The sequence below is a fragment of the Nesoenas mayeri genome (assembly GCF_963082525.1).
Source record: "Nesoenas mayeri genome assembly, chromosome: 6".
In the NCBI taxonomy this organism is placed as follows: domain Eukaryota; kingdom Metazoa; phylum Chordata; class Aves; order Columbiformes; family Columbidae; genus Nesoenas; species Nesoenas mayeri.
The window spans coordinates 29,978,087-29,991,618 of NC_137545.1; the positions used below are offsets into that span (position 1 = coordinate 29,978,087).

The 13,532-nt window shown below is 38.6% G+C and overlaps 1 protein-coding gene across 1 annotated transcript in view; it reads right to left on the minus strand.

Annotated features, from left to right (window-relative positions):
* Window positions 1-13,532, minus strand: part of CNTNAP5 (contactin associated protein family member 5) — a gene marked incomplete at its 5' end in the record, with an annotated part of 271,482 nt that overhangs the window by 9,877 nt on the left and 248,073 nt on the right. Inside the window, 2 exons of the mRNA XM_080346433.1 lie at window positions 5,214-5,298; window positions 6,620-6,746. Of these exons, the coding sequence (XP_080202559.1) occupies window positions 5,214-5,298; window positions 6,620-6,746 (212 nt within the window). The remainder of the gene's footprint in view (window positions 1-5,213; window positions 5,299-6,619; window positions 6,747-13,532) is intronic.

The window sequence follows — 13,532 nt, forward strand, 5'->3', positions numbered from 1 at the left end:
GCATAAGCTGGTTTGGCTTCTTGCTGGATCCTTTATCTGCTCCCTGGAAGCTGTCTGCAATGTCACAGCTCAGTAAGTTTACTGTTGCTTTTGCTTTCCTGTTTTCCATGTATTTGCAATGGCTTCCATGATAATGAGGATGAAGTCTAACATGTAGATTTATTTTTGAAACTTCATTGGTTGTATCAACATAACTTATCTGCTGATTCATTTCTATTCACCAAAACAGACATCCTGTTTCACTGCTGTTTCTCTGTGTACACTTGTTTTAAGATCCTAAATAAATAAAGCAATTTTAAGTCCTAATGTCTCAGTAATGGGGAATTAATTTTCATCATAAATAGAATTCTGATAGAGTTCTTTTGGACCACGCATTAAGCTCTTCAAGAAGGTATCAGGAAATTGACATGTAAATGATAATTAATATGACAAGTAATTGTAATCAAAGAGAAATCAAATGTCTTATTAGTGTGCAAGGAAACTGACTTAAAGGACCTCCTTTCTAAAGGTAACACTGTGGTCATAAACATTATCCAATGTATTTTTGGTCTTTTTTTTTTTTTTTTTTTTTTTTTTTTTTTTAATAAACATGAATTTCATATCAGAAACTTAAATCTGAGCCCAAAGTTAACTTGTGTGCTCATTTACATCCAGCAAGGCCCATTATGCATTTCCTTAATCAAAATCTGTTTTTGTCAGTGAGTGGAGACATAGTCTGTTTTAAATGTCTGTGCCCCAAATTAATTAATTAATCTAAGTGAATTGCTGGTAGAAATGCAAAGGGCAATTTACTCTGTGTGCTGAACCACTGGTTGTCCTTTTTTTGAGACTGAGAAACAGAAGGATGATTTTTGCGGTAGTTAAAATTGTATCCATCACCTCATTTTGCCAAGGTGCTGAACAGTACTGGTAAGATTACTTCTTGGACATTGTCAATAGATTTGAGTCCATGACCTTGAATCAAAAGACTCCTGTAGTCTCCACACTGCACCTGTTTCAGAAGAGTTGACTACCATGTACCTCATGTGCCAGTTACCTCAAAAAATAGGCTGCTGCATCCTTCAACAATGTCAGTACATATTGCTGATACTAGTCATTAATTTAGAAAGGGTAGAAAGCATATCATGGATTAGACTTGAAACAACAAAAAGACATTTTTGGTATCATCTCATTTCCTGGTGTGACCCTGCCCCAAAGGCAACTGAGTGAACAACACAGGATTTTTTCCTGGTCAAAACCATTGAGCTCAACCCATTTTGCTTTTCCTCAAGAAAAAGATGAATGTGAACAGGAGACAGGCTCCAGTCATTCAATGTGCCTCCAAGACACTTCTGAAAAAGCAAGAGGCAGCAAGATCAAAGCTAGTTTTTCTCACAAGTTTTCCCAGGAATGAGCAGAACATGCCAGGATTTGCTTGATGGTAATTGAACAGTTCATGCCAAGTGTAGCATTTGAGAATTTTTGTTTCATTAGGCTTAACAGAGATAATTTCAGACATGCATTTAGTATGTTTTCTTAAAGACAGTTTGTCATCTAAAATGAAGCACTGCTTAGAGTTGCAATGTGAAATTTGTTATATGTCACAATTTTTGACATTTGAATCCTAATCTGTCACAACACAGCCACCCTATGTGATTTTGCATGGGCTCAAAATATAATCTATAAAAAGAACAAAATGTGGAAGAATATGGAGAGACTATGTGCAAAAGAATACGTGCTTATCTCAGGTGCAGATGGCTAAAATCAACTCAAGCAGCAAGAAATTCAGACTAAAAATAAAATTCCTGGGTACAAAGAGGTGACTTTAGACACTTATCTAGGCCATATTATCATCAAGAAAATGGGGATTTAAGCATGGTGTTATGATCATACGGTAAATGATATTGCTGAGGAAAAAGTTTGAATAGATTTGGTCTCCTTTTGATAGAGACATGATGGCTTTATCGGCTTAGAATTTGGAGAGCTTGAAGTGCCTGGGATAGTCAAACTTTGCTTATTTTAACTGCTGACATCTTGGTCCCAAAATGCCTCTCCTCTTATCATAAGCAGCCATTTCCATTCTCTTAATGGTTTACTAGGCTACTAGGAGGAAAACCAGTGACTTTTAAAGGTGCCTTATAACACATCCAAGAGATCTTTTTCCAGGGTATGGTACTTCTAAGAAATAGGTATTTAGTGCAAGAAGAGTCTGCAGTAAAGAGCTCTGTGGTGACCAGAAGATCCCAATCAATATATCTTGCAGTCATTGCTGTATTGTTTAAAATGCTAGATCACAATATTCTGAGACTGTGACTTCAAATTTCTTGAGCAAATTGTGATCTTTTGAACTTGAAAGGGGAAGACTTTCCACCAAAAAAAAAATGGACTTAAGCGTTTTCCACAGAAACTGTCTAAAAGGAGATCCTTCTTTAGGGAAGCTTTTGTAATGCGAACTTACCTCTTCTGATTTAATTATCCTATTATGATCTCCCCAATATAATATCACTCTTTGATGAAATGCTCTGAGATCTCTTCAGTATATAGGTTCCATTTTCTTCTTGTGAACTTTTAATATGAAAAGGCTATAATCGAAATCATAAGAATTGTACTACATCTACATAATAATACTAATAAAATTACTTTTCAGATAAACTTTCTTCTATGTAGACTTTGTATCAAAGCTGAATGATTCAGTGTAAGGACTCCTAAAACTTTACTGTGTTTTAACTCAGGCTTTTAGAGATAAAACATAGCATGATCATGTGCGAGACTACAGTGTTCTTCTCATTGCCAGTGTGAGAAGGTCTGGTAATTCATCACTTTGAACACACAACTAAATTAGGTTAACGTTAATAGATGCTAAAGAAATCTGCACAGCCTTTTTCTCCAGAATACTCCTGAATCCCTTTCAATGCTGCCCTTTTACTCTGGTATCACTACATAGCTAGTATATTAAACTACTCAGAAGCAAATATGCAGACAATGAGATTCACTCCTCTTCATCAGTGATTATTTTTCCAGGGACTAAAATAGTGAAAGATTAAGACATGTTGGCGCACAGTAAGAAGTTTTCAAGGAATCATTAAGGTCAACCCCAAAACAAGTAAATTATATTTTCCATTGGGATAGCAGCTTTTTTCTAGACAAGACCTAAACATATGCAAATTTGTCTCTGAGATCAGAGAATTACAGAATAATTTAAGTTGAAAGACACCTCTGAAGGTCATGTAGTTCAATCCCTTTTTCAAAGTGGAGCCAGCTTCATAGTTAGGTCAGACTGCCAATAGAACTCATGTGGTTAAATACAGCAGTATGATCTCTGCGAGGAGTACTTAAAGTAAATGAACTGGGACTCTGGTTAAGATTTCACTAAGGCTTTACCATAAACTCTATGACCCAATTGGGTCCTGAATCCAGTACTCACTAAAGTCCACGGAAAAACTCCCATTGATACTGATGAGCTTTGGATAGGTCCTTTTGTGCCTTGCCTTTATATTTGTGAAGTAAAAATGACAACAAACTACGTGATAATATTTCTCTATTGCTGTTGGATACTGTGAGGATGAATTCAACAAATGTCTGTTGGCTACTTGAATGCTGCTTCTTTTTACTCCCTTGCTTCAAAGCCACACTTATATTTAGATTGATCTTCCTAAGGCAGCTATATGGCCCCATTACTGTGGATCTGAACAGCTCACAGCCTTTAATGCTTTTACCCTGCCATCACCTCTCTCATGTAGGGATGTTCTATTATCCATGCTTTACTGATAGAGAACAGAGATAGTAAAGCTCAGACTGGTTCCAGTGGGAATAAAATGCCTGCTTACCATTATATCTGCACATAAATGGCTTGCCCAAGGTCATTCAAGCAGTCTGTAGCAGAGTGAGCATCTCTATGTTTTGAATTCCAGTTGAGCCCCCCCTCCCGCCTTTAATGAAGGGGTTTTTTCCTATAATTCAGAGCTGGGTGTAGGACAGCCATTGGAAAAGATAGTAGATTTGAGAATCAGAAAAATAAAATATCAGAGTTTAAGTACCTTTTGACTAAAGGAAGTATAATTGGGTTGGGAGGTAAGAAGCACTATTATTTAAAAACTGGACATTGTATAGAAGTGCACTTTTCAAGAGTTCCAGCTGTGCTCATAAGAAAATCCAGTGAGGAAGAGGTTTCAATCTTTTATGATGTCCTGCTGGAAGCTCATTGAGATTTCTCAGACAGTGGGAATTGAATGGTGGAGTTGAGAAAGAAGGTGGTATAATCATCTGGTTAAGAAGACAGCATCAGGCTATTAGAGCAGGCAAATGAACAGTAGTGTGGTAGGAGAGGAGAGACAAATTTTTAGAAGAGTATAGCACAGATAATATAGAACACATAGAACAGAGCTTTTCTAGATGGTTCTGTTTCAGTGGATGTATAAATGGCATCACATGCCTCTGGAAGTTTATGCTTTGCTAAGGGGATGACAATGACAAGGGAAAAATTAGAGGATATTGGTTAGAAGCTATAGTTGACATTTTACACACATAATAGTATAAATAATGAATGGACATATTTATGTAATGCTTGATATGACGTCCAATTCTAACAAAATACTAAAATGTCTATAACCAAGAAAGCATTTAGAATCTTACTGGAAGTGTATAAGACTCTTGTATAAAGTAATATAACACACTTGACAACAAAATAGAGGATTTCTACTTTGCAAATTTCTGGCAGATTTTTCCTCTTCTTGTAATGGCTTTGTAGTGTGGAGGGGTAAAGATGAAGAAGGTCCATGTACAGGGCATGCAGAATTGAGGCCTCAGTGCTATATGTAATATAAACATTCCTTGCAGAATTCAAATGGAAAAGGACTGGGAGTGCAAAAAGGACAGAGAGGATGAAGGCTCACAGCGCTGTTTTTATATCGTTATGACACAGAGATGGTTTGGGAGGAGCGAGTTTTCGTCAGCAAAATGATATCATTAGACTAAAATGCCACCCTGTGCAGCCACACAGGCAGTATGAATCATTTTACTGAAGAAAGCAATGGCAGAATATTGCTATCAGTGCAAACAAGAAAAGTGCCAAAATTTTGCATTGATAAGGTATATCAATTGGAGTACTGGTATGCTCAGGCCAACTCTTACAGCTAAATCAGCCAAACCCCAATCCTATTAAAAACCCAACACACAGCAAAGGTTAACTCCAACACTAGAACTGATGAATCAGGAATATTTTTAGTGGAACCTACCTGTGACCTTGCCCAAGGTGAGTGATTTGATGGCCTTAAAATCAATCTCAGAAAAGTTGTGTTTGAGTTTGAGAACTTGATCAACCTGGAAGAGGTCAATAAAATTAATTCATTACGACAGCATGTAGACACCTCTAGATCTCTCTGTACTGCAAACTTCTGGGAATGCTCTCAGCTGCAAATCAGTTAATTCTGCCCCCAAGCATGATTCAGTTTCTAAAGATAGCAAAGCAAATGTGCTTTGATTTTAGCATGAGAAACTGAAAGGTACACCAGAATAGTCATATAAAGGGCTTTGAAGAAACTTCCCCAGCAGAAAAACTTAAAATGTTTGATAATGAAATCCCCCTGGTTCCCAAAATCCATGTCTAGTCACTTCAGAATGCACTCAAAGGAGGCCTCCCTAGAAATGCGTTGTGAAGATAAGTTCTGCATAGAAAAAAAACCACAGTGTAGCAGGCAACAAAAGACTGGTCCTTGAGGAAAACCCTAGCTTTTAGTATAAGCCTCCTTCCTAGACAACCAGGCCTACCTACCCTAACTGCTGTGCTAACTATGTTATCATTTTACCACCCAGATATGGAAATTGTAGGCAGAAGAAAAACAAAGGCACTCTCAGTGCTTCTGTCTCCTTCTCATTCTATTCCTTCATTAACACATGGCTTCTCTTTAGGCTCTGCCACCCTTCCCTGTTAAATGACTGCTGCCCAGATCTAGCCAATTTGTTTTGTAATATGAACTGCTATAATTAGCCTCAGAAAGCAAAAGGAGCAGTATGATGGTCATCTTCTCCTTGACTTGGAAAAGTGATGCAGGGAAACAGGGCAGAAGAGGGTTCTCATCTCCTGTGAGGCTGTCACAGTCAGCATGACTTGCTTCAAGCAAAGGGACTGGGCATTGTCATGCACGTGTTGGCTACACCCTGCATTCCCTCAGTCTTTCCTCTTCTGTGAGAAGATAAGGCAACTGGAGTCACATTTTGTCTTGGAACACATACTCCTAATTAAATTATATTCACAAGTATTTGCTCCCCAGCTGTTTTTCTCATGTTGACAACATTTTTAATGATCCATACTGTATGCTTCCTCTGGGACTACAGGTCACACAGACATCCCCTAGCCCCAGCACCACTCTAATGGTCCAGATAAACTTGTGGCCAAAGGTGTTTCCTAATTCACAGATTGATAGAGACAAGTGAAGGATCACTCTACTGAAACCACCACGGTTGGGCACTCTTTGAAGCAGGGCCTGGAGCTTTGGACTAACCCAGAAGGCTGTTCTGCTGCTGATCCAGCTTTGGTTGCACCAAGTCAACATGAAACCTTTGCCTCCTGCTGGCATTGAAATCAGTGGCTCTGTTTGTGGCATGAAATACTATTTAAGACTCAACAAAAGCCATGGCATACCTGAATGATGAGCTCTCTGCCTTCTCTGTTAATCTTCACATGGTGCAGCTCTCGGTTGGCAAAATTTCCAGAGTCAACGGTGAAAATAAGGAGTCCATCCTTACTCAGCTTGTATCGGACCTGTAAACTTCCTTAAAAGCAGAGTAAAATTCTGTGTATAAAACCTGTGTCCATAATGAGACACTATTCAATACCTTTACACAACATATAACTACTTTTATTACAGTGGAGTAACAAGGTTAAAATGTCAAGAAAGAGGCTGAAGAGTTTGAACTGTAATGAAAAGTGCAAAAAAATAATGCACTGGAAGAGTTTTCCTTCCTACTAGCTAATAGACTCTGCTATGGAGAAACATAACTTAATTGAGTCATTAAGTATATCAGAGGAGAGTGTGTCTGTGTGGGTCAGGCATTTTGCAATGCCACAAAAGCTGATCTACATTAGTCTGTTAAGGGTCGCTTCCACCAGAGGGCATACAGGTCTTGCACTGCTCTATTAAACTAATTTTGGTGGATTTTACTATTCCTTTTCATCAAGATGTAACAGACAGTGACAACTGTGAGAATTAGAACTTAATTTCAAACATTTAAAAGTCCAGACTCGTTATGATTTATATACAATACAAGAAAATATATACTGTAAATGATTATACAGAAAAAAAAATATTACTTGGATGTTCTAATGCATTTGAAGAAATAAATATAATTCATATAAAAATGAATGCCAAACATCTCTTTCAGTCTTTGTATCAAAAAAAGCATTGTGGCTTCTGATAAATAACAGTACCACAACAAATCAAAATGAATGAGAAAATGAGGAATCAATATGAATTTTAATCCTTCCACAAATGACTACAGAGTCTATATATATATATATATATAATTTAAAAGGAAAAGAACCTTTTCTGATAAAATCCTTTCAAGCTTAGTTTTCTAGGAATTAAGTAGCACAGAGAAAAATACTCTGTGAACTTCTGGAATTCTTTTTATGTATCAGCCACCACAGTAAGTAGAACAACAGTGGTACCATAGAGTTAAAAAGCTTTTCTGGGACTACTTTGTTGGTGTCTCCAAGGAGAAAATGAATGCTGACAGCACCACAACCCTGAGCAAAGGTCCTTCATTTATTCCCTGTTCTGAAAATCATAATAATAAAAAGAAATCTCCTACCTCCTTCCATTTCAGCGCTTTTCTTATTAATAGCACAAGTACAAACTATTGCAAGCATCACTAGATTTTACAGAAAGCTCCATACAAACATTACCTGTGCAGAATGCTGGGGACTAATGGACTGATTGTCACTGAGGGATGTGTTCACACTGTTTGAGCTCTAGGACCGGTTTCAGTGTTTGCAGGGGCAATGCTTGCGTGCCCATCATGATGCAGCACCACGTCAGAGAAGCCAGTGGAACATCTACACAAGCTCCTGCACATGAATGCTGCACTGACCCTACCATGCATGGCGCCTGTGACCCCAGAAGCAGCCTGGTTGGTTATGAGGTGAATGAGCAGCCCTATTTGGCTTCTATATTCAGCCATATTAGTGCCGCAAGACTGCTTGCAGGTCTAGAGTTAGTGAGAGGGGATACGGGGTAGTTTTCCTTCACTGCATAGCATGGATGTACTTGCTCCCTTCAGTCTTGCAAGTTCTCCCTCGATAATGTCAACTCTGCTGTCCTACAAGCTACTGCAAAACCACTTTTACTGAGCTTGAAGCAATGTATAAATTTCCTGCAGAGGGGCAGTTTTACCATCTCTACGCAACTCACAGTGATGTTGGCAGTTCTTGTGATTTGAACTCAGAGTCCAGTGAAGATTGTTTCTCCTTTTCCCTCACCAGGATGTTTGGCTGCTCAGGCTCCTCAGAGCTGTACTTTTTGTAACATTCAGTATATTCCAGATGAGTACTGCTGCTCTCTAGGCTTTGGAGGATAGAAACAAAGCTTCCGAAAATGAGAGGGAAAATAAGAATGAACTACTAGGATGAAGGTTTTTTAGCTGATTGAGAGACATGCTGGATCAGTTGAGATTTTAAAGTGAAAATAATTTAAAAAAAAGAATAGAAAGCATTTACTTTCTCACACATAGTCATGGATGTTAGAGGGAAATTCGAGATCAAGGTCAGTAATGACTGCTGAATTATTCAGTGTGATATTATAGGTCCTGATTCAGCTGCCCTGAATCATACTGCAAAGCTTCATCCCCTCATTGCACAGCCACACCAAGGAGCTACTGTCTGTCACCGTTCACGTGCCACGTAAAGGTCCAATTTAAATCACAATCTCATTTTCTGGTACTGAATGATTAATCAACAGGGAATAACAATGCAAACATGTTAGAATTATTTCGCTCTAGAAAGACATGAGAAGAGAAGCGCAAGTGCAACAAAGTTAAGGGACCTTCTTCAGATCTGCTCATTAGGGCAGCAGGAGAATCGATAAAAATGGAAAGGTTGCCTAACCCTGCACACCACAGCTAAGATGACCACACAAAATAAGCTGAAAATAAGATCTGACAGTGTAACAGCTTGGTCCAAACTAAAAATCATGTCTCAGAAGAAGTACTTGATACCTCTGGAGCCTTTGAAAGTGTGAAAAATAGAACAGTTGCCAGATTTGATTTGTGACCTTGTATTAGTTGCTTAGTTTATAAATGTGAAAAGACTTTGCTCTTCTCATGCTATGAACATGGAGGTATATAAAATATAAATGGTACTACTATATTCAGGTGATTAACACAGCAACCAGCACATTTGTGTTCAAAGAGAGCCAGCAAGATATGCAATCTATCTAGGCACTCAGCTGCTGCAAACAGGGATATATCCATTAACTTCATCAGAGAAAACTGATTTTAAACCAGAAACCATCTGTTCCATTTGTTGCGAGACAATGGAGGGGGTTCTTGACATCCATTAAGAACAGATCTTATTTTCTGCAGTGGTACAATTTTACCTTAAATCATTTAAATATATCAGTGAATAGTATCTTATTTTATCAAATTGCTCTGAATTCCAATGGCAACTTTCTTTGGATGTCTGCTCTTCAAAACCATTGAATTCAAGTTGGCTTTTTGTCTGAGGTCAAATTTGCATTAATATAAACCAGAAGTATGTGGGCTCGTCTCTCCAGAGATGTTCTAGAATTTACAGCAGTATAGCTGAGAGGTGATTTTGGCTTGTATTCAGTACCAAAACTTTTTCTGTTTTCAGAGTACAGATTAATTTGCCTGGCAGATTACATTTTACTATGTCACAGGCAAAATAAATGGATTATTAATTAAGATTATTATTAAGAATTTTTTGTCCTCTGAATTTTGATTATCTGGTCTGCTGACTTTCTTCAACACATCAACCCAGTGTCACTAACTGCAAATAAAAATCTGTGCCTAAACCAGTTCTATTCTCTCTATTATCTATTCTCTCTCTATTTTGTATCATTTTCGCCTCACAATAGGGATTCACACTAATCATAAGCAGCATAATTTCTGGCAGTCTTATTGCAGTCATGCCTGTCATCCTCCTCATCTCCCCATGTCTGAGCATGCACACCTGAAGTGCCATAATGTTCAAGCAATGCATTGCCTGTTGAGTTGTCTTCCTTCTGTAATGTATGCAGAATTGCTGGAGGACTTTTCTATTAAGTCCATACAAGAGTCATGGAAGGAAAGAAAGAGGTATCATATTTTTGGCCTTGGACTGGAGAATTTTACTGAGCCCGCTACCCCGGCAAGGTTATAATAGGTATGAGTAGATTCACACTTCATTATTATAGTAATCCCTTTCAACTTCAAATTCTGCAAACTGCAGATCAGCATGGAGATAGCTCCATAACAGCCCACAAAAGGAACAGGCACAGTTTAGCCACAGTGTTACACAGCACAGAGTGTCCTCTGTTTGCCACTTCTGGAGGAAACAATTCCACATGGGTTGCCATGCTACTGTGATGAGGCCACTACCAGTATCAGATCTGGATTGCTACACATCACTGTGGTCTTCAGTCTGTAATCTGCAGTAGTATAATCTGTGATTGTAGGGCTGAATGACACCTCTTCGTTGATATGAAACAGCTACAGAGCCTTTTTAACAGGGTTCCTGGGGGTCCCCTTCTGCAGAGGGAAGTTCTGGGAAACAGAGACCAAAGGGAAGTATTTATGTTTTCCCATGCTGATGAGTAGCTTGGGGATCAAGTGCCAGCATAATCAACCTCCAGGCAGCTACAGGAATAGCACAGTGCCTTCAAACTGCTTCTGTATTTTTGCTGAGAACAAGAAAGATGTAGTAGTGACTCTTAAGTCTAGTGGTAATAACGATACTATACTAGTTAGAGATTTCTAGGTGTTCAGACTGAAGAAGAAAAAAATATTCCCACGCCACACTGTGTGAAGACATATCTTGGCCATGTTACAGGTTCTATGTCTAAAACATTTTCTGATTAAATATGTCAACAGAAGAGTTGTCTTTCTTTTTCCTGTGTCTACAGCAGTGCCTGCGTGGAATGTCAGAAACATCTGGTAGTTTGTGGCCTATGCCCACTAAGTTTACATTAATTCTGCACTGTCAAAGCTTGTGTTGAAAATGAAACAGTAATTTTTAAATCATTGGCTGGAAAAGAGAGCATGGGAAAACGTTATAGAATGTTCTAGCTCAGGAAAAGACTTCTTGGCTTAAAAGATCTCACCTAGTGCTAGCTATTTGGCTGAAAGGTTAAAGCAGCTCTACAGAAAACTAAAAAAATTGATACCAGGAATTTGATCTATAAATCCATCATTCATAAGCAAGGTTCTTGTCACATATCACCAGGACCACAGGTGTTGTGCCATTTAGACTTGAAGAACCAAACAGCAAGGAACAGAACATGATGTCTTTGGAGTCTGAGACTTCTCTGCAGGACCTTCATTTACAAAAACTGGTTTTAAATGAGCCCATTTTGAACCCAACATCTCCGCCAACTTCAATAGCACTTTTTAATGACTTAAACTGCCTGGAGCAGCTGGCAAGACATCTTGCACTGCTCAGAAAAGCTGAGGTTACTTTAAGGAGCCACTGTGGGTGGCACACATAAAACATACAACTTTATCGCCATCATGTAACATCAGGAAAAATCATTTAAATCAGGGAAGATGACAACTCAAATTTGGGAGAAACATGCATGTATAAAACAATGAAACACTGCATTAGGAAAAGGGGCTCAGACAACCCCTGCATGTCCCACTGCCTCAAAGGCACTCAGAAACAAAGGAGTTTATGACCAATAGAACCTCTTACAACTGTCTCAAACCAGCAGTCACCCTCATCAGACTGTAAGATGTTAATTACACCACTGCATCTACCCTCAGCACTCACTTAAGCTATAGCTAAAAGAGAAAACAATTAGGGAAGGCATCAGTTAAACAAAGGGTGGAATATATTAGTGAGGTTATTGATGTGGCTATTATGAAGAAAAAAAAAAAAAGAAATATTTAGCCAAGAAAGCCATTTGCTGCTCATAAGGTGGAAACGTTTGTTTGCTCCTGACTGCAGAACAGTGCATGACAGTTTTCAGTTCTCTCTACCACGAAATATCTCTGGCAACTTGCACAGATTCAGCACAACAGTGTCGCTCTTCATAGCCTAGATATTTAAAAATGAACGACTACTTTCTCAGTTAGGAGCAGCTGGCTAAGAAACCTGCTCTTTAATTAGCAGCTTCTCCCCAGGGATATTTACTCAGTAAATTTACTCTTCAGTGGAAGTGCCGCTGGTGATTTGAAAGAAACAAGGCCCATCTCTTCAGCATCCAGTGGTATTTAACTAAGAAAGTACTTGCAGATTTTAGGAGGTAACTCCTGCTGTTTTGTACGGTGAAAACAAAGAGGTGAAACCATAGAACACATTTGCTGATATGATTACTCAGCTACTGCATTTGATTAAATGACACTTTTATATAAGGTGTCAAAAAAGAGCTGTTCCCACAAATTTTTGTGATCTTTTATGTTAGTGAAAAAAAATGGTGTTCATTTGAAAGCCTCCCATTCAAAGCTTGAGACATTCAGGACTTAAGGATCATATTCAGGCAATTTTATTTCAAAAATACACTTTCACTTTGCATTTCTTCAACTTGGATAAAAGCCTTAAAGGAGGCTACGTGGAGGTCCACGACCTCAGTTCACTTTGCAATCCTGCTAGGCAGCTGGATCCAGATTGAGAATGTCACTTAAACATCAACAAATGTAGCTAGTTCCCTGACATGACTGACAAAAGTGTTTAACCTTCATAGACATCTTATTCCCACTAGCTGCCAGTTGGCTTAACAAAGGCTGACCGGCAATTAAAAAGGAATTGGCAGATGCTTCTTGCTCCAAAGATAGAAAATATTGCAAGTCTAAAAGATGACCGAGGGGACCACAGTCGTAAAGCTCATCATGCACATAATGAGTGGCTTAAACACGGAGCTTATTTCAGACATTTTAAGGGGAACACTTGTCTGACCAAAACAGCCCATGTCCTTGCCAATGTGGCTGGCCTAAAATAGGAATTAGGTTAACCCATGGATGTGGGATAACACTAAACCCTGTCTTTCGAGTTTAGCTCACAGGTAAGCATACACAGTGGTGTATTTATGTATCCTGGAGATGACAGATAGAGCACTGCCACAACCGCCCAGCTTGGATGATTGCTGACAAATCATCTTCTTTCTTTGTGTCACAGTTTATCTGTTGGTGAAACAGGTGAATTTTAACATCCTTTGGAAAATGACATGAAACTTCTGGGTAAGCAGCAATTTTAGAAAATGTTATTAGTCATTACCATCACCTCTCCACTCCCCAGTACTTCTTTCTGGGGAAGGGACTGGTTATTCTTTCTTTTACATGGTGATGCTATGTTAATTATCTTTTTTTCCCTGAAGGTGACAGTAAATATGAAGGAAAGACCAGAG